General features: G+C 47.2%; 1 protein-coding gene and 1 long non-coding RNA gene across 21 annotated transcripts in view; one reads left to right on the top strand and one right to left on the bottom strand.

The window, feature by feature from the left end:
* LOC140386732 (uncharacterized) overlaps positions 1–22,727 on the bottom strand; it is a 387,270-nt gene that overhangs the window by 82,519 nt on the left and 282,024 nt on the right. For 19 of the 20 annotated variants that reach the window (XM_072469351.1, XM_072469358.1, XM_072469369.1 and 16 more), the window contains 8 exons: positions 19,829–19,972; positions 17,732–17,767; positions 14,153–14,296; positions 12,056–12,091; positions 9,219–9,362; positions 7,129–7,164; positions 4,269–4,412; positions 2,176–2,211 (listed from right to left, as the gene is read on the bottom strand). In XM_072469351.1, the coding sequence (XP_072325452.1) occupies positions 2,176–2,211; positions 4,269–4,412; positions 7,129–7,164; positions 9,219–9,362; positions 12,056–12,091; positions 14,153–14,296; positions 17,732–17,767; positions 19,829–19,972 (720 nt within the window). The remainder of the gene's footprint in view (positions 1–2,175; positions 2,212–4,268; positions 4,413–7,128; positions 7,165–9,218; positions 9,363–12,055; positions 12,092–14,152; positions 14,297–17,731; positions 17,768–19,828; positions 19,973–22,727) is intronic. The other variant, XM_072469363.1, reaches the window with a different exon arrangement.
* LOC140386734 (uncharacterized) overlaps positions 16,898–22,727 on the top strand; it is a 29,895-nt gene continuing 24,065 nt past the window's right edge. The window contains exon 1 of the long non-coding RNA XR_011933662.1: positions 16,898–17,186. This is a non-coding gene — a long non-coding RNA (uncharacterized lncRNA). The remainder of the gene's footprint in view (positions 17,187–22,727) is intronic.

A 22,727-nucleotide genomic window follows, 5' to 3' on the forward strand; every position in this document is an offset into this window, starting at 1 on the left:
TCTGGAGAAGTCGATGGAGGGGTCTTAGGCCCCCAATTCAAGCGGCCATGGCAAAATGGACTGGTGGATAGAGATACAATGGGTGACAATACAGAAGGTGGGGGTGACGCTCTCCAGCCATAGTGATCGGATTGTCTCCCTGGAGCCAGAGATGTTGGGCGGGATTCTCTAATAATTGGGCCATGTTCCCAGGCTGGCATGATAACCGGCACCAACCACTCCGGAGTCACCAGCCCCGAAAGTGAGGAATTCTCCCCTTTCTAGGGGGCTAGGTTAGCGCCGGAGTGATCCCCGCCAACTCCAGCAGGCGCGGAACGGCACACGGTGTTTTTTGGGCGGCGGCGGGATTCCCGCCACGCCGGTCGGGGGCCGTTGACAGCGATTTCCCCCCCCCCCGGCGATTCTCCGAGCCCCGATGGGCCGAGCGGCCCCAGTTTTGGCCAGTCCCACCGGCGTGAATTACTCACCTCACGCTTGGCGGGACCTGGCAGGTGAGTCTGCGGGGGTGGCCATTGGGCCTGGGGGGCCGTGAGGGGATCCGACCCCCGGGGAGGCCCCACAATGGCCTGGCCCGCGCGCGGTCAGGGCCTACCGATCTGCGGGCGGGGTGTTCCATGGGGGGACTTCTTTCCTCTGCATCGGGCCCCTGTAGGGCTCCGCCATATTGCCCGGGAGCCAGCGCGGAGAAGAGAACCGTTCGTTTTAAAAATCCTTGCTCAATCAATTGATGCACTATCAATTACCACAAAGACGAGAGTAGTGGAATAATCAAGGCTTTATTGAGCCAAGATGTTGTGCCTCCTGTAGCTGGAACCAGAATGGCTGCAGCACTGGCGAGTACACACATTTATATGCCGCCTACTGGGCGGAGCCAGCAGGCAGGGATTTACCCATGTACCTCGAGTATATGTGTTTTACCGTAATACATATAATACAGCTAGTGGTGACTACCACAATTTGAGAATGTGGAACTCGGAACACAAACAGATCAGCCATGATCTTATTGAATGGTGACGAATGGATATCGAGGGGCCAAATGGCCTACTTCTGCTCCTATGTTCATATGAGGTCAATCTGTCTGTTCATCCAGATATAAAAGATCCTATGCAAACACCAGTGAGGTATTCTGGCATCCTTGCAACATAACACTAAAATGGCTTGATTTTGCACTTTTAAAGTGGTCACTACTCAGCATTAATTTTTGAAAGAATTGCGATCTTGTGATAAAGGTTCAAACTCTAATAGCTCAAGATGTTTTCTGACACGTGTTATTGGCTGTGCCAGATTCATTTGGCTGATGTGATGTTCGATCAATGCTTTCCAAAAATGAGCAACTATACGTTACTAAAATTGGAAATACTTCTCACATATAATCATTGGGACTCATAACTTTCATCCAGCACCGTAAAATCATGGCCTCCTGGAATTACAAGAGTTTCAAATGCACTTACCTGCAAATCTCTGCTGGTTGGAGCTACTTAGGCCCTGCAGCCAAAGAATCACCGAAGGCCAGAGCGTGGTGTGACCCTGGTGTATTCAGGGAGGCCACACCCCCTTTATCACTCAATTGACTGCTGGAAAGCAGGTTGGTTTCAAGCGCCCAGTGAAACTGACAGGTCAGGGAGAAGGTAAGCAAATGGAATTTGGCTGGTCGGGTGCCGGGGGAACGGGGGGGGCGAGAGGAGATTGGTGCGGTTTCCAGTCTGCTCGCCGCAAGGTTGGGGTGGGAGGAGCTATTGGGGTTGGGGGTTGTTTTGGGAATACCCTGAGGGTTCATTAGTCGGGGGGGGGGGGGCAGTGGGGTCTGGAGTGTTTAAAATAGGTATGCAGAAGTTATTACTAGTTTTGTTTCTTTTGGAGTAACTATTGGTATAAGACTGGCAGAACTGTGTGAAATTAATGATTTGAATTGTTTTGTCGGATGGATCCCAGTGCAACACAAAGTTAGCACTTCTGGACAATTGCCACATACCGCCTTAGCTGGGAATTTCCGAGTGGGATTCCCCAGCACACACTGGGGGTACTCCTCAAATCAAACACCGGGGAGCCAGGAAATTACGGGCCTACGTTTATCAGAAAAATACCTTCTTCTTTGCCTTCATGCTACTTCTAAGATATAATAATAATTTGATAGTTAAGCAGAACAATCAATATGTCAGAATTAGGAATATTTACCTCGATATTTAGCAGCTTTAGATGCAGCAGCTCCACCTGAAACAATAGAGAATCAACTGGTAATGATGCAAAGAAGACGGGCTGTATGCAGACAATGTGATCAGAAACTTTCTGAAAATTAACAGCAACTCAGCATTCCTGAGTTATAATTTCACTGAATTTGTACATGTTAAGAACAATTACTCAAATTGAGCAAACATTGACCTCTGAATTTCATTGGGTGCATGACGAGCTGCTTAAAATTTGTAACAAAGAATTTCTGAAGAGGTTCTAACTATCTTTGCCAAGTTTCTTTTACTATTTATCGAACAAGATTGATTCTTGTGAAATTTCTAAATATCCCAAAAGCTGTGGATCTGCCTCAGGATACAATAGATGTTTTAAAACATTGTTATTCTACTGCCCTGGATACTAACATGTGTGGGTTATATAGGCAGATGGAAGAGTTTCAGAGGGAAACCACGAACTCCAGGTTTCGCTGGATCCATCTTTTGTGTTTGTCAGATCGCCCCAGCTGCCAGGGAAACCAGTGAGTCAGAACCAGTGATATGTCGGCACATGTGAGTCAAATACAATGGCACTGTTTTACTTTTTTCAATAATCTTTATTGTCACAAGTAGGCTTACATTAATACTGCAATGAAGTTACTGTGAAAGGTTCATAGTCACCACATTCCGGCGCCTGTTCGGGTACACAGAGGGAGAATTCAGAATGTCCAAATTACTTAACAGCACGTCTTTGGGGACTTATGGGAGGAAACCGGAGCACCCGGAGGAAACCCACGCAGACACGGGGAGAATGTTCAGACTCTGCACAGACAGTGACCCAAGCCGGGAATCGAACCTGGGACCCTGGCGCTGTGAAGCAACAGTGCACTCCATTGCAGGAGGTTTGAATGAATGAAAATACTTTAAAAACTCAAACTTTAATACCTGCGAATTTGGTAGTTTCAAATACGTAATTGCAAAATAAAAAGAGGGAAATGTCGAAACTCAGTCTTAATTGAACAAAGGATATGAAAACGCTAAACCCTCTTGGACTTGAATATACAAAAAAAAAATCAAGACTCCAGTAATTTATTATGGGAAGTTCTTAATTACCTCATGGTAACTTTTAAGCTCAGGACAAAATCAAAAATCTTAGTCAATTGATTTTTAAAAAAATTTAGAGGGCCCAATTCAATTTTTCCAATTAAGGGGCAATTTAGCGTGGCCAATCCACCTACCCTGCACATCTTTGGGTTGTGGGGGGTGAAACCTATGCAAACACGGGGAGAATGTGCAAACTCCACACGAATAGTGACCCAGAGCCGGGATAACCTGGGACATCAGGGCCGTGAGGCAACAGGGCTAACCCACTGCGCCACCATGCTGCCCATCTTAGCCAATTGATTGAACATGATCAGGCTACAAACAATTGCAAATTGGGACGTTTTGATTGCAGTAAGTCAAATCAACAGATGCAAATATTTTTCACTTTCGGGAGCCTCGGGGGTTGACAAAGCTCCTGGCTCGCTGAACTATAAAAAAACGTGAATTTTTTTAATGCACCCGTGTAGAATTACATAGGGTTGATAAATTCCTGAGTACCACTATACCTGATATCACCAGTTCTGTCATTTCAAGTTTTGGTATGCTTCTCATTATTCCGGGTTTTATATGTGTGCCCTTATCCATCTATGATGTTTATACAATTAATTTTAAATAAAAGAAATATCCCAGGAGTGGGATTCCCCAACTATTCAGAACACAAACATGCCCTTTGGTCAAACGTTTCAACTGCAGCCCATCAACCTTCCCTTCCTGGTTACTCGGTGAATCTTTCTTTTGCTGTTTCTGCTAATTTCACTCTGTGCCGGGTGCCTCCATTTGCACAGAATTGGGATGAGACAGACTTATACACTTTTTAAGAAGATGGAAGAAAGGAGAAAAAGGAAGAACATCAACCGAAGGTGGCAAGCTGAAATGCAGACACTTGAATAACAAGCTCAAAAGAGAAATGCAATAGGCACGAGAGCAAGGGCTGAAAGAAAAAAGCAGTGTGATATACGGAGCTTAATGGAGGGAAATGTATTTTCAAAGAAAGCAAATTACCCATTCCGATGCCAGGCTGGAGTCCTAATCCAGTGCCTAATCCAGCACCAGGCTGCACCCCTAGTCCAGTGCCTAATCCAGCGCCAGGCTGCACACCTAGACCAGTGCCTAATCCAGCGCCAGGCTGTACACCTAATCCAAGAGCTATATTGAGAAAACAAGAATTTAATAGTTGGATATAGTGAATCACTTTAAATAAAATAAAATTAGTGCAGATTTAGGATTTTTAGGCAAATTGTGGCCAACAGGGAAGTAATGTGAACTGAGAAATTCTGCTGCCTTTTTAATGCCAGACATTTATTTATTCTCCCGAACTTGACTTCCGGTGGTGGCAATGTGATGAGCAGTCGCACATGTGGTGGCTTCCGCCAGGATACCTGATTTTCAGTCCTTTTTGCTGGTTTATTATCGGTTTCCTTGGAGGAAATTGGTGTAGTTCTCAATGAAATAAGATCCTCTCGTACGAATAATGTCCAGTAAATATAACACAAGGCACAAGTTGGGCAAGGGATCGTCATCAGACTCCGTCTGTCCCTCAAGCCTTAGCAGGGGGGAAATGGCGAACCCTTCTGCTATGTTGTTGGCCCCTCACTGGTCGACGGAGACGTTGGTTAGCACCTTGATCAATTAATTTAAAAAGCAGTGCCAGGCAATCGCCGAGGATCTGGAGAAGTCGATGGAGGGGTCTTAGGCCCCCAATTCAAGCGGCCATGGCCAAAATGGACTGGTGGATAGAGATACAATGGGTGACAATACAGAAGGTGGGGGTGACGCTCTCCAGCCATAGTGATCGGATTGTCTCCCTGGAGCCAGAGATGTTGGGCGGGATTCTCTAATAATTGGGCCATGTTCCCAGGCTGGCGTGATAACCGGCACCAACCACTCCGGCGTCACCGGCACCCGAAAGTGAGGAATTCTCCCCTTTCTGGGGGGCTAGGTTAGCGTCGGAGTGATCCCCGCCAACTCCTGCAGGCGCGGAACGGCACACGGCGTTTCTTGGGCGGCGGCGGGATTCCCGCCACGCCGGTCGGGGGTGGTTGACAGCGATTTTCCCCCCCCCGGCGATTCTCCGAGCCCCGATGGGCCGAGCGGCCATCCAGTTTTGGCCAGTTCCACCGGCGTGAATTACTCACCTCACGCTTGGCGGGACCTGGCAGGTGAGTCTGCGGGGGTGGCCATTGGGCCTGGGGGGCCGTGAGGGGATCCGACCCCCGGGGAGGCCCCTCAATGGCCTGGCCCGCGGTCAGGGCCTACCGATCTGCGGGCGGGTTTGTTCCATGGGGGGACTTCTTTCCTCTGCATCGGGCCCCTGTAGGGCTCCGCCATATTGCCCGGGAGCCAGCGCGGAGAAGAGAACCGTTCGTTTTAAAAATCCTTGCTCAATCAATTGATGCACTATCAATTACCACAAAGTCGAGAGTAGTGGAATAATCAAGGCTTTATTGAGCCAAGATGTTGTGCCTCCTGTAGCTGCTACCAGATTGGCTGCAGCACCGGCGAGCGCACACATTTATACGCCGCCTACTGGGCGGAGCCAGCAGGCAGGAATTTACCCATGTACCTCGAGTACATGTGTCTTACCGTAATACATATAATACAGCTAGTGGTGACTACCACAATTTGGGAATGTGGAACTCGGAACATAAACAGATCAGCCATGATCTTATTGAATGGTGATGAATGGATATCGAGGGGCCAAGTGGCCTACTTCTGCTCCTATGTTCATATGAGGTCAATCTGTCTGTTCATCCAGATATAAAAGATCCTATGCAAACACCAGTGAGGTATTCTGGCATCCTTGCAACATAACACTACAATGGCTTGATTTTGCACTTTTAAAGTGGTCACTACTCAGCATTAATTTTTGAAAGAATTGCGAACTTCTGATAAAGGTTCAAACTCTAATAGCTCAAGATGTTTTCTGACACATGTTATTGGCTGTGCCAGATTCATTTGGCTGATGTGATGTTCGATCAATGCTTTCCAAAAATGAGCAACTATACGTTACTAAAATTGGAAATACTTCTCACATATAATCATTGGGACTCATAACTTTCATCCAGCACCGTAAAATCATGGCCTCCTGGAATTACAAGAGTTTCAAATGCACTAACCTGCAAATCTCTGCTGGTTGGAGCTACTTAGGCCCTGCAGCCAAAGAATCTCCGAAGGCCAGAGCGTGGTGTGACCCTGGTGTACTCAGGGAGGCCAGGCCCCCTTTATCACTCAACTGACTGCTGGAAAGCAGGTTGTTTTAAAGCGGCCAGTGAAACTGACAGGTCAGGGAGAAGGTAAGCAAATGGAATTTGGCTGGTCGGGTGCCAGGGGAGGGAGGGGGGGTGGGGGGGCGAGAGGAGATTGGTGCGGTTTCAAGTCTGCTCGCGGCAAGGTTGGGGTGGGAGGAGCTGTTGGAGTTGGGGGTTGTTTTGGGAATACCCTGAGGGTTCATTAGTCGGGGGGCGGGGGGGGGGGGGGTGGTGGAGTGGGGTCTGGAGTGTTTAAAATAGGTATGCAGAAGGTTTTACTTATTTTGTTTTTTTTGGAGTAACTATTGGTATAAAACTGGCAGAACTGTGTGAAATTAATGATTTGAATTATTTTGTCGGATGGATCCCAGTGCAAAGCAAAGTTAGCACTTCTGGACAATTGCCACATACCGCCTTAGCTGGGAATTTCCGAGTGGGACTCCCCAGCACACCTTGGGGGTACTCCTCAAATCAGACCCCGGGGGGCCAGGAAATTACGGGCCTACGTTTATCAGAAAAATAACTTCTTCTTTGCCTTTATGCTACTTCTAAGATATAATAATAATTTGATAGTTAAGCAGAACAATCAATATGTCAGAATTAGGAATATTTACCTCGATATTTAGCAGCTTTAGATGCAGCAGCTCCACCTGAAATAGAGAATCAACTGGTAATGATGCAAAGAAGACGGGCTGTCCGCAGACTATGTGATCAGCAACATTCTGAAAATTAACAGCAACTCAGCATTCCTGAGTTATAATTTCACTGAATTTGTACATGTTAAGAACAATTACTCAAATTGAGCAAACATTGACCTCTGAATTTCATTGGGTGCGTGACGAGCTGCTTAAAATTTGTAACAAAGAATTTCTTAAGAGGTTCTAACTATCTTTGCCAAGTTTCTTTTACTATTTATCGAACAAGATTGATACTTGTGAAATCTCAAAATATCCCAAAAGCTGTGGATCTGCCTCAGGATACAATAGATGTTTCAAAGCATTGTTATTCTACTGCCCTGGATACTAACATGTGTGGGTTACATAGGCAGATGGAAGAGTTTCAGAGGGAAACCACGAACTCCAGGTTTCGCTGGATCCATCTTTTGTGTTTGTCAGATCGCCCCAGCTGCCAGGGAAACCAGTGAGTCAGAACCAGTGATATGTCGGCACATGTGAGTCAAATACGATGGCACTGTTTTACTTTTTTCAATAATCTTTATTGTCACAAGTAGGCTTACATTAATACTGCAATGAAGTTACTGTGAAAAGCTCCTAGTCGCCACATTCCGGCGCTTGTTCGGGTACATAGAGGGAGAATTCAGAATGTCCAAATTACCTAACAGCACGTCTTTGGGGACTTATGGGAGGAAACCGGAGCACCCGGAGGAAACACACGCAGACACAGGGAGAATGTTCAGACTCTGCACAGACAGTGACCCAAGCCGGGAATCGAACCTGGGACCCTGGCGCTCTGAAGCAACAGTGCACTCCATTGCAGGAGGTTTGAATGAATGAAAATACTTTAAAAACCTAAACTTTAATACCTGCGAATTTGGTAGATTCAAATCCGTAATTGCAAAATATAAAGAGGGAAATGTCGAAACTCAGTCTTAATTGAACAAAGGATATGAAAACGCTAAACCCACTTGTACTTGAATATACAAAAAAAAATCAAGACTCCAGTAATTTATTATGGGAAGTTCTTAATTTCCTCATGGTAACTTTTAAGCTCAGGACAAAATCAAAAATCTTGGTCAATTGATTAAAAAAAAAATTTAGAGGACCCAATTCATTTTTTCCAAGTAAGGGGCAATTTATCATGGCCAATCCACCTACACTGCACATCTTTGGGCTGTGGGGGTGAAACCTACGCAAACACGGGGAGAATGTGCAAACTCCACACGGATAGTGACCCAGAGCCGGGATCGAACCTGGGACATCAGGGCCGTGAGGCAACAGGGCTAACCCACTGCGCTACCATGCTGCCCATCTTAGCCAATTGATTGAGCATGATCAGGCTACAAACAATTGCAAATTGGGACGTTTTGATTGCAGTAAGTCAAATCAACAGATGCAAATATTTTTCACTTACGGAAGCCTCGCGGGTTGGCAAAACTACTGGCTCGCTGAACTATAAAAAAACTTGGATTTTTTTTTAATGCACTCGTGTAGAATTACATAGGGTTGATACATTCCTGAGTACCACTATACCTGATATCACCAGTTCTGTCATTTCAAGTTTTGGTCTGCTTCTCATTATTCCGGGTTTTATATGTGTGCCCTTATCCATCTATGATGTTCATACAATTAATTTTAAATAAAAGAAATATCCCAGGAGTGGGATTCCCCAGCTATTCAGAACACAAACATGCCCTTTGGTCAAACGTTTCAACTGCAGCCCATCCACCTTCCCTTCCTGGTTACTCGGTGAATTTTTCTTTTTGTTTTTGTTAATTTCACTCTGTGCCGGGTGCCTCCATTTGCACAGAATTGGGATGAGACAGACTTATACACTTTTTAAGAAGATGGAAGAAAGGAGAAAAAGGAAGAATATCAACCGAAGAAGGCAAGCTGAAATACAGACACTTGAATAACAAGCTCAAAAGAGAAATGCAATAGGCACGAGAGCAAGGGCTGAAAGAAAAAAGCAGTGTGATATACGGAGCATAATGGAGGGAAATGTATTTTCAAAGAAAGCAAATTACCCATTCCGATGCCAGGCTGGAGTCCTAATCCAGTGCCTAATCCAGCACCAGGCTGCACCCCTAGTCCAGTGCCTAATCCAGCGCCAGGCTGCACACCTAGACCAGTGCCTAATCCAGCGCCAGGCTGCACACCTAATCCAAGAGCTATATTGAGAAAACAAGAATTTAATAGTTGGATATAGTGAATCACTTTAAATAAAATAAAATTAGTGCAGATTTAGGATTTGTAGGCAAATTGTGGCCAACAGGGAAGTAATGTGAACTGAGAAATTCTGCTGCCTTTTTAATGCCAGACATTTATTTATTCTCCCGAACTTGACTTCCGGTGGTGGCAATGTGATGAGCAGTCGCACATGTGGTGGCTTCCGCCAGGATACCTGATTTTCAGTCCTTTTTGCCTGGTTTATTATCGGTTTCCTTGGAGGAAATTGGTGTAGTTCAATGAAATAAGATCCTCTCGTACGAATAATGTCCAGTAAATATAACACAAGGCACAAGTTGCGCAAGGGATCGTCATCAGACTCCGTCTGTCCCTCAAGCCTTAGCAGGGGGGAAATGGCGAAGACTTCTGCTATGTTGTTGGCCCCTCACTGGTCGACGGAGACGTTGGTTAGCACCTTGATCAATTAATTTAAAAAGCAGTGCCAGGCAATCGCCGAGGATCTGGAGAAGTCGATGGAGGGGTCTTAGGCCCCCAATTCAAGCGGCCATGGCAAAATGGACTGGTGGATAGAGATACAATGGGTGACAATACAGAAGGTGGGGGTGACGCTCTCCAGCCATAGTGATCGGATTGTCTCCCTGGAGCCAGAGATGTTGGGCGGGATTCTCTAATAATTGGGCCATGTTCCCAGGCTGGCATGATAACCGGCACCAACCACTCCGGAGTCACCAGCCCCGAAAGTGAGGAATTCTCCCCTTTCTAGGGGGCTAGGTTAGCGCCGGAGTGATCCCCGCCAACTCCAGCAGGCGCGGAACGGCACACGGTGTTTTTTGGGCGGCGGCGGGATTCCCGCCACGCCGGTCGGGGGCCGTTGACAGCGATTTCCCCCCCCCCCGGCGATTCTCCGAGCCCCGATGGGCCGAGCGGCCCCAGTTTTGGCCAGTCCCACCGGCGTGAATTACTCACCTCACGCTTGGCGGGACCTGGCAGGTGAGTCTGCGGGGGTGGCCATTGGGCCTGGGGGGCCGTGAGGGGATCCGACCCCCGGGGAGGCCCCACAATGGCCTGGCCCGCGCGCGGTCAGGGCCTACCGATCTGCGGGCGGGTTTGTTCCATGGGGGGACTTCTTTCCTCTGCATCGGGCCCCTGTAGGGCTCCGCCATATTGCCCGGGAGCCAGCGCGGAGAAGAGAACCGTTCATTTTAAAAATCCTTGCTCAATCAATTGATGCACTATCAATTACCACAAAGACGAGAGTAGTGGAATAATCAAGGCTTTATTGAGCCAAGATGTTGTGCCTCCTGTAGCTGGAACCAGAATGGCTGCAGCACTGGCGAGTACACACATTTATATGCCGCCTACTGGGCGGAGCCAGCAGGCAGGGATTTACCCATGTACCTCGAGTATATGTGTTTTACCGTAATACATATAATACAGCTAGTGGTGACTACCACAATTTGAGAATGTGGAACTCGGAACACAAACAGATCAGCCATGATCTTATTGAATGGTGACGAATGGATATCGAGGGGCCAAATGGCCTACTTCTGCTCCTATGTTCATATGAGGTCAATCTGTCTGTTCATCCAGATATAAAAGATCCTATGCAAACACCAGTGCGGTATTCTGGCATCCTTGCAACATAACACTACAATGGCTTGATTTTGCACTTTTAAAGTGGTCACTACTCAGCATTAATTTTTGAAAGAATTGCGATCTTGTGATAAAGGTTCAAACTCTAATAGCTCAAGATGTTTTCTGACACGTGTTATTGGCTGTGCCAGATTCATTTGGCTGATGTGATGTTCGATCAATGCTTTCCAAAAATGAGCAACTATACGTTACTAAAATTGGAAATACTTCTCACATATAATCATTGGGACTCATAACTTTCATCCAGCACCGTAAAGTCATGGCCTCCTGGAATTACAAGAGTTTCAAATGCACTAACCTGCAAATCTCTGCTGGTTGGAGCTACTTAGGCCCTGCAGCCAAAGAATCACCGAAGGCCAGAGCGTGGTGTGACCCTGGTGTACTCAGGGAGGCCACACCCCCTTTATCACTCAACTGACTGCTGGAAAGCAGGTTGGTTTCAAGCGCCCAGTGAAACTGACAGGTCAGGGAGAAGGTAAGCAAATGGAATTTGGCTGGTCGGGTGCCGGGGGAAGGGGGGGGCGAGAGGAGATTGGTGCGGTTTCCAGTCTGCTCGCCGCAAGGTTGGGGTGGGAGGAGCTATTGGGGTTGGGGGTTGTTTTGGGAATACCCTGAGGGTTCATTAGTCGGGGGGGGGGGGGCAGTGGGGTCTGAAGTGTTTAAAATAGGTATGCAGAAGTTATTACTAGTTTTGTTTCTTTTGGAGTAACTATTGGTATAAGACTGGCAGAACTGTGTGAAATTAATGATTTGAATTGTTTTGTCGGATGGATCCCAGTGCAACACAAAGTTAGCACTTCTGGACAATTGCCACATACCGCCTTAGCTGGGAATTTCCGAGTGGGATTCCCCAGCACACACTGGGGGTACTCCTCAAATCAAACACCGGGGAGCCAGGAAATTACGGGCCTACGTTTATCAGAAAAATACCTTCTTCTTTGCCTTCATGCTACTTCTAAGATATAATAATAATTTGATAGTTAAGCAGAACAATCAATATGTCAGAATTAGGAATATTTACCTCGATATTTAGCAGCTTTAGATGCAGCAGCTCCACCTGAAACAATAGAGAATCAACTGGTAATGATGCAAAGAAGACGGGCTGTATGCAGACAATGTGATCAGAAACTTTCTGAAAATTAACAGCAACTCAGCATTCCTGAGTTATAATTTCACTGAATTTGTACATGTTAAGAACAATTACTCAAATTGAGCAAACATTGACCTCTGAATTTCATTGGGTGCATGACGAGCTGCTTAAAATTTGTAACAAAGAATTTCTTAAGAGGTTCTAACTATCTTTGCCAAGTTTCTTTTACTATTTATCGAACAAGATTGATTCTTGTGAAATCTCAAAATATCCCAAAAGCTGTGGATCTGCCTCAGGATACAATAGATGTTTTAAAGCATTGTTATTCTACTGCCCTGGATACTAACATGTGTGGGTTATATAGGCAGATGGAAGAGTTTCAGAGGGAAACCACGAACTCCAGGTTTCGCTGGATCCATCTTTTGTGTTTGTCAGATCGCCCCAGCTGCCAGGGAAACCAGTGAGTCAGAACCAGTGATATGTCGGCACATGTGACAGTCAAATACAATGGCACTGTTTTACTTTTTTCAATAATCTTTATTGTCACAAGTAGGCTTACATTAATACTGCAATGAAGTTACTGTGAAAAGCTCCTAGTCGCCACATTCCGGCGCCTGTTCGGATACACAGAGGGAGAATTCAGAATGTCCAAATTACCTAACAACACGTCTTTGGGGACTTGTGGGAGGAAACCGGAGCACCCGGAGGAAACCCACGCAGACACGGGGAGAATGTTCAGACTCTGCACAGACAGTGACCCAAGCCGGGAATCGAACCTGGGACCCTGGCGCTGTGAAGCAACAGTGCACTCCATTGCAGGAGGTTTGAATGAATGAAAATACTTTAAAAACTTAAACTTTAATACCTGCGAATTTGGTCGTTTCAAATACGTAATTGCAAAATATAAAGAGGGAAATGTCGAAACTCAGTCTTAATTGAACAAAGGATATGAAAACGCTAAACCCTCTTGGATTTGAATATACAAAAAAAAAATCAAGACTCCAGTAATTTATTATGGGAAGTTCTTAATTTCCTCATGGTAACTTTTAAGCTCAGGACAAAATCAAAAATCTTAGTCAAATGATTTTAAAAAAAATTTAGAGGACCCAATTCATTTTTTCCAATTAAGGGGCAATTTAGCGTGGCCAATCCACCTACCCTTCACATCTTTGGGTTGTGGGGGTGAAACCTACGCAAACACGGGGAGAATGTGCAAACTCCACACGAATAGTGACCCAGAGCCGGGATCGAACCTGGGACATCAGGGCCGTGAGGCAACAGGGCTAACCCACTGCGCCACCATGCTGCCCATCTTAGCCAATTGATTGAACATGATCAGGCTACAAACAATTGCAAATTGGGACGTTTTGATTGCAGTAAGTCAAATCAACAGATGCAAATATTTTTCACTTACGGGAGCCTCGGGGGTTGACAAAGCTACTGGCTCGCTGAACTATAAAAAAACGTGAATTTTTTTTAATGCACCCGTGTAGAATTACATAGGGTTGATAAATTCCTGAGTACCACTATACCTGATATCACCAGTTCTGTCATTTCAAGTTTTGGTATGCTTCTCATTATTCCGGGTTTTATATGTGTGCCCTTATCCATCTATGATGTTCATCCAATTAATTTTAAATAAAAGAAATATCCCAGGAGTGGGATTCCCCAGCTATTCAGAACACAAACATGCCCTTTGGTCAAACGTTTCAACTGCAGCCCATCAACCTTCCCTTCCTGGTTACTCGGTGAATTTTTCTTTTGCTGTTTTTGTTAATTTCACTCTGTGCCGGGTGCCTCCATTTGCACAGAATTGGGATGAGACAGACTTATACACTTTTTAAGAAGATGGAAGAAAGGAGAAAAAGGAAGAACATCAACCGAAGTTGGCAAGCTGAAATGCAGACACTTGAATAACAAGCTCAAAAGAGAAATGCAATAGGCACGAGAGCAAGGGCTGAAAGAAAAAAGCAGTGTGATATACGGAGCATAATGGAGGGAAATGTATTTTCAAAGAAAGCAAATTACCCATTCCGATGCCAGGCTGGAGTCCTAATCCAGTGCCTAATCCAGCACCAGGCTGCACCCCTAGTCCAGTGCCTAATCCAGCGCCAGGCTGCACACCTAGACCAGTGCCTAATCCAGCGCCAGGCTGCACACCTAATCCAAGAGCTATATTGAGAAAACAAGAATTTAATAGTTGGATATAGTGAATCACTTTAAATAAAATAAAATTAGTGCAGATTTAGGGGGCGTCATTCTCCGACACCCCGCCGGGTCGGAGAATGGCCGTTGGCCGCCGTGAATCCCGCCCCCGCCCCCGCCGAAGTCTCCGCTCCCGGAGATTGGGCGGGGGCGGGAATCCGGCCGCGCCGGTTGGTGGGACCCCCCGCTGGATTCTCCGGCCCGGATGGGCCGAAGTCCCGCCCAGGAATTGCCTGTCCCGCCGACGTAAATCAAACCTGGTATTTACCGGCGGGACCAGGCGGCATGGGCGGGCTCCGGGGTCCTAGGGGGGGCGCGGGGCGATCTGACCTCGGGGGGTGCCCCCACGGTGGCCTGGCCCGCGATCGGGGCCCACCGATCCGCGGGCGGGCCTGTGCCGTGGGGGCACTCTTTCCCTTCCGCCTCCGCCACGGCCTCCACCATGGCGGAGGCGGAAGTGACTCTCCCCACTGCGCATGCGCGGGAAACTGACAGTGGCCGCTGACGCTCCCGCGCATGCGCTGGGAAACTGACAGGGGCCGCTGACGCTCCCGCGCATGCGCCACATTTCCGCGCCAGCTGGCGGGGCAACAAACGCCATTTCCGCCAGCTGGCGGGGCGGAAATCCCTCCGGCATCGGCCTAGCCCCTCAATGTTGGGGCTAGGCCGCCAAAGATGCGGAGACTTCCGCACCTTTTTGCCGGCGCGATGCCCGTCTGATTTGCGCCGGCTGTGGCGCCAGTCGGCGGGCATCCCGCCGTTGGGGGAGAATTTCGCCCAGGATTTGTAGGCAAATTGTGGCCAACAGGGAAGTAATGTGAACTGAGAAATTCTGCTGCCTTTTTAATGCCAGACATTTATTTATTCTCCCGAACTTGACTTCCGGTGGTGGCAATGTGATGAGCAGTCGCACATGTGGTGGCTTCCGCCAGGATACCTGATTTTCAGTCCTTTTTGCCTGGTTTATTATCGGTTTCCTTGGAGGAAATTGGTGTAGTTCTCAATTAAATAAGATCCTCTCGTACGAATAATGTCCAGTAAATATAACACAAGGCACAATTTGGGCAAGGGATCGTCATCAGACTCTGTCTGTCCCTCAAGCCTTAGCAGGGGGGAAATGGCGAACCCTTCTGCTATGTTGTTGGCCCCTCACTGGTCGACGGAGACGTTGGTTAGCACCTTGATCAATTAATTTAAAAAGCAGTGCCAGGCAATCGCCGAGGATCTGGAGAAGTCGATGGAGGGGTCTTAGGCCCCCAATTCAAGCGGCCATGGCCAAAATGGACTGGTGGATAGAGATACAATGGGTGACAATACAGAAGGTGGGGGTGACGCTCTCCAGCCATAGTGATCGGATTGTCTCCCTGGAGCCAGAGATGTTGGGCGGGATTCTCTAATAATTGGGCCATGTTCCCAGGCTGGCGTGATAACCGGCACCAACCACTCCGGCTTCACCGGCCCCCGAATGTGAGGAACTCTCCCCTTTCTAGGGGGCTAGGTTAGCGCCGGAGTGATCCCCGCCAACTCCAGCAGGCGCGGAACGGCACACGGCGTTTTTTGACCGGCGGCGGGATTCCCGCCACGCCGGTGGGGGCCGTTGACAGCGATTTCCCCCCCCCCCCCCCCGGCGATTCTCCAAGCCCCGATGGGCCGAGAGGCCATCCAGTTTTGGCCAGTCCCACCGGCGTGAATTACTCACCTCACGCTTGGCGGGATTTGGCAGGTGAGTCTGCGGGGGTGGCCATTGGGCCTGGGGGGCCGTGAGGGGATCCGACCCCTGGGGAGGCCCCACAATGGCCTGGCCCACGATCAGGGCCTACCGATCTGCGGGCGGGTTTGTTCCATGGGGGGACTCCTTTCCTCTGCATCGGGCCCCTGTAGGGCTCCGCCATATTGCCCGGGAGCCAGCGCGGAGAGGAGAACCGTTCGTTTTAAAAATCCTTGCTCAATCAATTGATGCACTATCAATTACCACAAAGACGAGAGTAGTAGAATAATCAAGGCTTTATTGAGCCAAGATGTTGTGCCTCCTGCAGCTGCTACCAGAATGGTTGCAGCACCGGCGAGCACACGCATTTATATGCCGCCTACTGGGCGGAGCCAGCAGGCAGGGATTTACCCATGTACCTCGAGTACATGTGTCTTACCGTAATACATATAATACAGCTAGTGGTGACTATCACAATTTGGGAATGTGGAACTCGGACCACAAACAGATCAGCCATGATCTTATTGAATGGTGACGAATGGATATCGAGGGGCCAAATGGCCTACTTCTGCTCCTATGTTCATATGAGGTCAATCTGTCTGTTCATCCAGATATAAAAGATCCTATGCAAACACCAGTGAGGTATTCTGGCATCCTTGCAACATAACACTACAATGGCTTGATTTTGCACTTTTAAAGTGGTCACTACTCAGCATTAATTTTTGAAAGAATTGCGATCTTGTGATAAAGGTTCAAACTCTAATAGCTCAAGATGTTTTCTGACACGTGTTATTGGCTGTGCCAGATTCATTTGGCTGATGTGATGTTCGATCAATGCTTTCCAAAAATGAGCAACTATACGTTACTAAAATTGGAAATACTTCTCACATATAATCATTGCGACTCATAACTTTCATCCAGCACCGTAAAGTCATGGCCTCCTGGAATTACAAGAGTTTCAAATGCACTTACCTGCAAATCTCTGCTGGTTGGAGCTACTTAGGCCCTGCAGCCAAAGAATCTCCGAAGGCCAGAGCGTGGTGTGACCCTGGTGTACTCAGGGAGGCCACACCCCCTTTATCACTCAACTGACTGCTGGAAAGCAGGTTGGTTTCAAGCGCCCAGTGAAACTGACAGGTCAGGGAGAAGGTAAGCAAATGGAATTTGGCTGGTCGGGTGCCGGGGGAAGGGGGGGCGAGAGGAGATTGGTGCGGTTTCCAGTCTGCTCGCCGCAAGGTTGGGGTGGGAGGAGCTATTGGAGTTGGGGGTTGTTTTGGGAATACCCTGAGGGTTCATTAGTCAGGGGGGGGGGGGCAGTGGGGTCTGGAGTGTTTAAAATAGGTATGCAGAAGTTATTACTAGTTTTGTTTCTTTTGGAGTAACTATTGGTATAAGACTGGCAGAACTGTGTGAAATTAATGAATTGAATTGTTTTGTCGGATGGATCACAGTGCAACACAAAGTTAGCACTTCTGGACAATTGCCACATACCGCCTTAGCTGGGAATTTCCGAGTGGGATTCCCCAGCACACACTGGGGGTACTCCTCAAATCAAACACCGGGGAGCCAGGAAATTACGGGCCTACGTTTATCAGAAAAATACCTTCTTCTTTGCCTTCATGCTACTTCTAAGGTATAATAATAATTTGATAGTTAAGCAGAACAATCAATATGTCAGAATTAGGAATATTTACCTCGATATTTAGCAGCTTTAGATGCAGCAGCTCCACCTGAAACAATAGAGAATCAACTGGTAATGATGCAAAGAAGACGGGCTGTATGCAGACAATGTGATCAGAAACTTTCTGAAAATTAACAGCAACTCAGCATTCCTGAGTTATAATTTCACTGAATTTGTACATGTTAAGAACAATTACTCAAATTGAGCAAACATTGACCTCTGAATTTCATTGGGTGCATGACGAGCTGCTTAAAATTTGTAACAAAGAATTTCTTAAGAGGTTCTAACTATCTTTGCCAAGTTTCTTTTACTATTTATCGAACAAGATTGATTCTTGTGAAATCTCAAAATATCCCAAAAGCTGTGGATTTGCCTCAGGATACAATAGATGTTTTAAAGCATTGTTATTCTACTGCCCTGGATACTAACATGTGTGGGTTATATAGGCAGATGGAAGAGTTTCAGAGGGAAACCACGAACTCCAGGTTTCGCTGGATCCATCTTTTGTGTTTGTCAGATCGCCCCAGCTGCCAGGGAAACCAGTGAGTCAGAACCAGTGATATGTCGGCACATGTGACAGTCAAATACAATGGCACTGTTTTACTTTTTTCAATAATCTTTATTGTCACAAGTAGGCTTACATTAATACTGCAATGAAGTTACTGTGAAAGGTTCATAGTCACCACATTCCGGTGCCTGTTCGGGTACACAGAGGGAGAATTCAGAATGTCCAAATTACCTAACAGCACGTCTTTGGGGACATGTGGGAGGAAACCGGAGCACCCGGAGGAAACCCACGCAGACACGGGGAGAATGTTCAGACTCTGCACAGACAGTGACCCAAGCCGGGAATCGAACCTGGGACCCTGGCGCTGTGAAGCAACAGTGCACTCCATTGCAGGAGGTTTGAATGAATGAAAATACTTTAAAAACTTAAACTTTAATACCTGCGAATTTGGTCGTTTCAAATACGTAATTGCAAAATATAAAGAGGGAAATGTCGAAACTCAGTCTTAATTGAACAAAGGATATGAAAACGCTAAACCCTCTTGGATTTGAATATACAAAAAAAAAATCAAGACTCCAGTAATTTATTATGGGAAGTTCTTAATTTCCTCATGGTAACTTTTAAGCTCAAGACAAAATCAAAAATCTTAGTCAATTGATTTTAAAAAAAATTTAGAGGACCCAATTCATTTTTTCCAATTAAGGGGCAATTTAGCGTGGCCAATCCACCTACCCTGCACATCTTTGGGTCGTGGGGGTGAAACCTACGCAAACACGGGGAGAATGTGCAAACTCCACACGAATAGTGACCCAGAGCCGGGATCGAACCTGGGACATCAGGGCCGTGAGGCAACAGGGCTAACCCACTGCGCCACCATGCTGCCCATCTTAGCCAATTGATTGAACATGATCAGGCTACAAACAATTGCAAATTGGGACGTTTTGATTGCAGTAAGTCAAATCAACAGATGCAAATATTTTTCACTTACAGGAGCCTCGGGGGTTGACAAAGCTACTGGCTCGCTGAACTATAAAAAAACGTGAATTTTTTTTAATGCACCCGTGTAGAATTACATAGGGTTGATAAATTCCTGAGTACCACTATACCTGATATCACCAGTTCTGTCATTTCAAGTTTTGGTCTGCTTCTCATTATTCCGGGTTTTATATGTGTGCCCTTATCCATCTATGATGTTCATCCAATTAATTTTAAATAAAAGAAATATCCCAGGAGTGGGATTCCCCAGCTATTCAGAACACAAACATGCCCTTTGGTCAAACGTTTCAACTGCAGCCCATCCACCTTCCCTTCCTGGTTACTCGGTGAATTTTTCTTTTGCTGTTTTTGTTAATTTCACTCTGTGCCGGGTGCCTCCATTTGCACAGAATTGGGATGAGACAGACTTATACACTTTTTAAGAAGATGGAATAAAGGAGAAAAAGGAAGAATATCAACCGAAGTTGGCAAGCTGAAATACAGACACTTGAATAACAAGCTCAAAAGAGAAATGCAATAGGCACGAGAGCAAGGGCTGAAAGAAAAAAACAGTGTGATATACGGAGCATAATGGAGGGAAATGTATTTTCAAAGAAAGCAAATTACCCATTCCGATGCCAGGCTGGAGTCCTAATCCAGTGCCTAATCCAGCACCAGGCTGTACACCTAGTCCAGTGCCTATTCCAGCGCCAGGCAGCACACCTAGACCAGTGCCTAATCCAGCGCCAGGCTGCAGACCTAATCCAAGAGCTATATTGAGAAAACAAGAATTTAATAGTTGGAAATAGTGAATCACTTTAAATAAAATAAAATTAGTGCAGATTTAGGATTTTTAGGCAAATTGTGGCCAACAGGGAAGTAATGTGAACTGAGAAATTCTGCTGCCTTTTTAATGCCAGACATTTATTTATTCTCCCGAACTTGACTTCCGGTGGTGGCAATGTGATGAGCAGTCGCACATGAGGTGGCTTCCGCCAGGATACCTGATTTTCAGTCCTTTTTGCCTGGTTTATTATCGGTTTCCTTGGAGGAAATTGGTGTAGTTCTCAATGAAATAAGATCCTCTCGTACGAATAATGTCCAGTAAATATAACACAAGGCACAAGTTGGGCAAGGGATCGTCATCAGACTCCTTCTGTCCCACAAGCCTTAGCAGGGGGGAAATGGCGAACCCTTCTGCTATGTTGTTGGCCCCTCACTGGTCGATGGAGATGTTGGTTAGCACCTTGATCAATTAATTTAAAAAGCAGTGCCAGGCAATCGCCGAGGATCTGGAGAAGTCGATGGAGGGGTCTTAGGCCCCCAATTCAAGCGGCCATGGCCAAAATGGACTGGTGGATAGAGATACAATGGGTGACAATACAGAAGGTGGGGGTGACGCTCTCCAGCCATAGTGATCGGATTGTCTCCCTGGAGCCAGAGATGTTGGGCAGGATTCTCTAATAATGGGGCCATGTTCCCAGGCTGGCGTGATAACCGGCACCAACCACTCCGGCATCACCGTCCCCTGAAATTGAGGAATTCTCCCCTTTCTAGGGGGCTAGGTTGGCGCCGGAGTGATCCCCGCCAACTCCAGCTGGCGCGGAATGGCACACGGCGTTTTTTGGGCGGCGGCGGGATTCCCGCCACGCCGGTCGGGGGCTGTTCACAGCGATTTTCCCCGCCCGGTGATTCTCCAAGCCCCGATGGGCCGAGCGGCCATCCAGTTTTGGCCAGTCCCGCCGGTGTGAATTACTCACCTCACGCATGGCGGGACCTGGCAGGTGAGTCTGCGGGGGTGGCCATTGGGGGTGGGGTGGGGGTGGGGGGTGGGGGGGGGAGTGCGTGAGGGGATCCGACCCCTGGGGAGGCCCCACAGTGGCCTGGCCCGCAATCAGGGCCTACCGATCTGCGGGCGGGTTTGTTCCATGGGGGGACTTATTTCCTCTGCATCGGACCCCTGTAGTGCTCCGCCATATTGCACGGGAGCCAGCGCGGAGAAGAGAACCCCCTCGCATGCACGGAAATACACAAGCCGGTCCGCGCATGCGATAGATCACTCTGGCCCTTCCGCGCATGGGCGAACTCGGCGCCGGCTGGAGTGCCGCCAACCCATCCGCCGTCCACCTAGCCCCCGAAAGTTCGGAGAATTCCTTAGTTTGAAGGTGGATGTGGTTTTCCTCCAGGAGACCCATCTGAAAATCAAAGATCAAACAAGACTGCGGAAGGGTTATGCGGGGCAGGAATATCACTTGGACTTTGATTGTAAGGCCTGGGTGCCGCTGTGTTGATTAATGAGAGGATGGCTTTTTCCACGGTTAATGGATTGGCAGACCCAGGTGGGAGGTACGCTATCATCAGCGGATCGTTGGCGGTTCCGCCAGTGGTGTTGGGCAGTGGTGTTCGTCAATGTGTATGCTCTGAACTGGGATGACACAGCAATCATTAATAAGGTGCTGGCTTCTACCCCAGGCCTTGACTCACATTAGTTAATAGTGGGTCGGGGTCTTCAATTGTGTTTTGGATCTGAGATAGGATAGGTCGAATCCCAAGTCTCTGAGTCCATCTGGGGTGGTGAAGGAGTTATTGGTATTCATGGATCAGATTTGGGGGCTGGGAGACCAGGGAGTGCAGATCCGTGGAGATATATGTTTCCAAGGAATAAGGAGTTTTCTTTTTTTTCCCACATTCATCGGATTTACTCCCAGATTGACTTCTTCATGGTGGGTTGGTCTCTTTTCTCTAGGGTGAGGAGGGCTGGGTACTCAACGATCATTACGTCGGAGTTGCTCTGCATTTTGTGGACTTGATGTTGGAGCCGGGCTTTTCTCATCAACTCCCATGGAGATTGGACACAGCGTTGTTCATGGATAAGGGATTTTGTGAGCGTGCGTCCTCTGCCATTGGGGTGTATGTTGCATTCAATAGGAGTGAAGTGGTCTTGCTTTCTACGCTCTGGGAAGCCCTGAAGGGGGCTATTAGGGGGGAGATATTCTCTTATGAGGTGCATAGGGATGAATCTGGGAAGGTGGAGAGGCAGAGACTGGTGGATGCCATTCTCGACCTCCCGTACTCGGTTGCCCCGACACCGGAGTTATTGGTGGAAGAAAAGAAATTGCAAATGGATTTTGAGTTGTTGTCTCTGTATTTTATTTAAGGTTTGGCTTTTTTCATGGAGGGTGAGGGCGAGCTTGGGGGGTTGTTGTGTTTGTGTTATAATGAAAATTTTGGTCCGGATAAAAATATTTTAAAATTATTCCAAACTTTTTTTCTTCAATGAAAAATGGAGGTGGTGCTGCATTACCGGAGATTCCACATTTTGGATGAAATGACAGAGGCCACTTTGCCTGTTTACGTTGATATGAAAGGTCCAATGACATTATCCAAAAAAGAATGCGTCTCCGCGGCTTTCACCAGCACTAACATAAACTGAAGGCTGTTCAACATAAAGTTTGGAAAAAAATTGAGATCACAATTTTTTAAATACAAATTTAGAGTGGTCAATTCTTTTTCTTCCAGTTAAGGG

This window comes from Scyliorhinus torazame, chromosome 12, assembly GCF_047496885.1.
Source record: "Scyliorhinus torazame isolate Kashiwa2021f chromosome 12, sScyTor2.1, whole genome shotgun sequence".
NCBI lineage: Eukaryota > Metazoa > Chordata > Chondrichthyes > Carcharhiniformes > Scyliorhinidae > Scyliorhinus > Scyliorhinus torazame.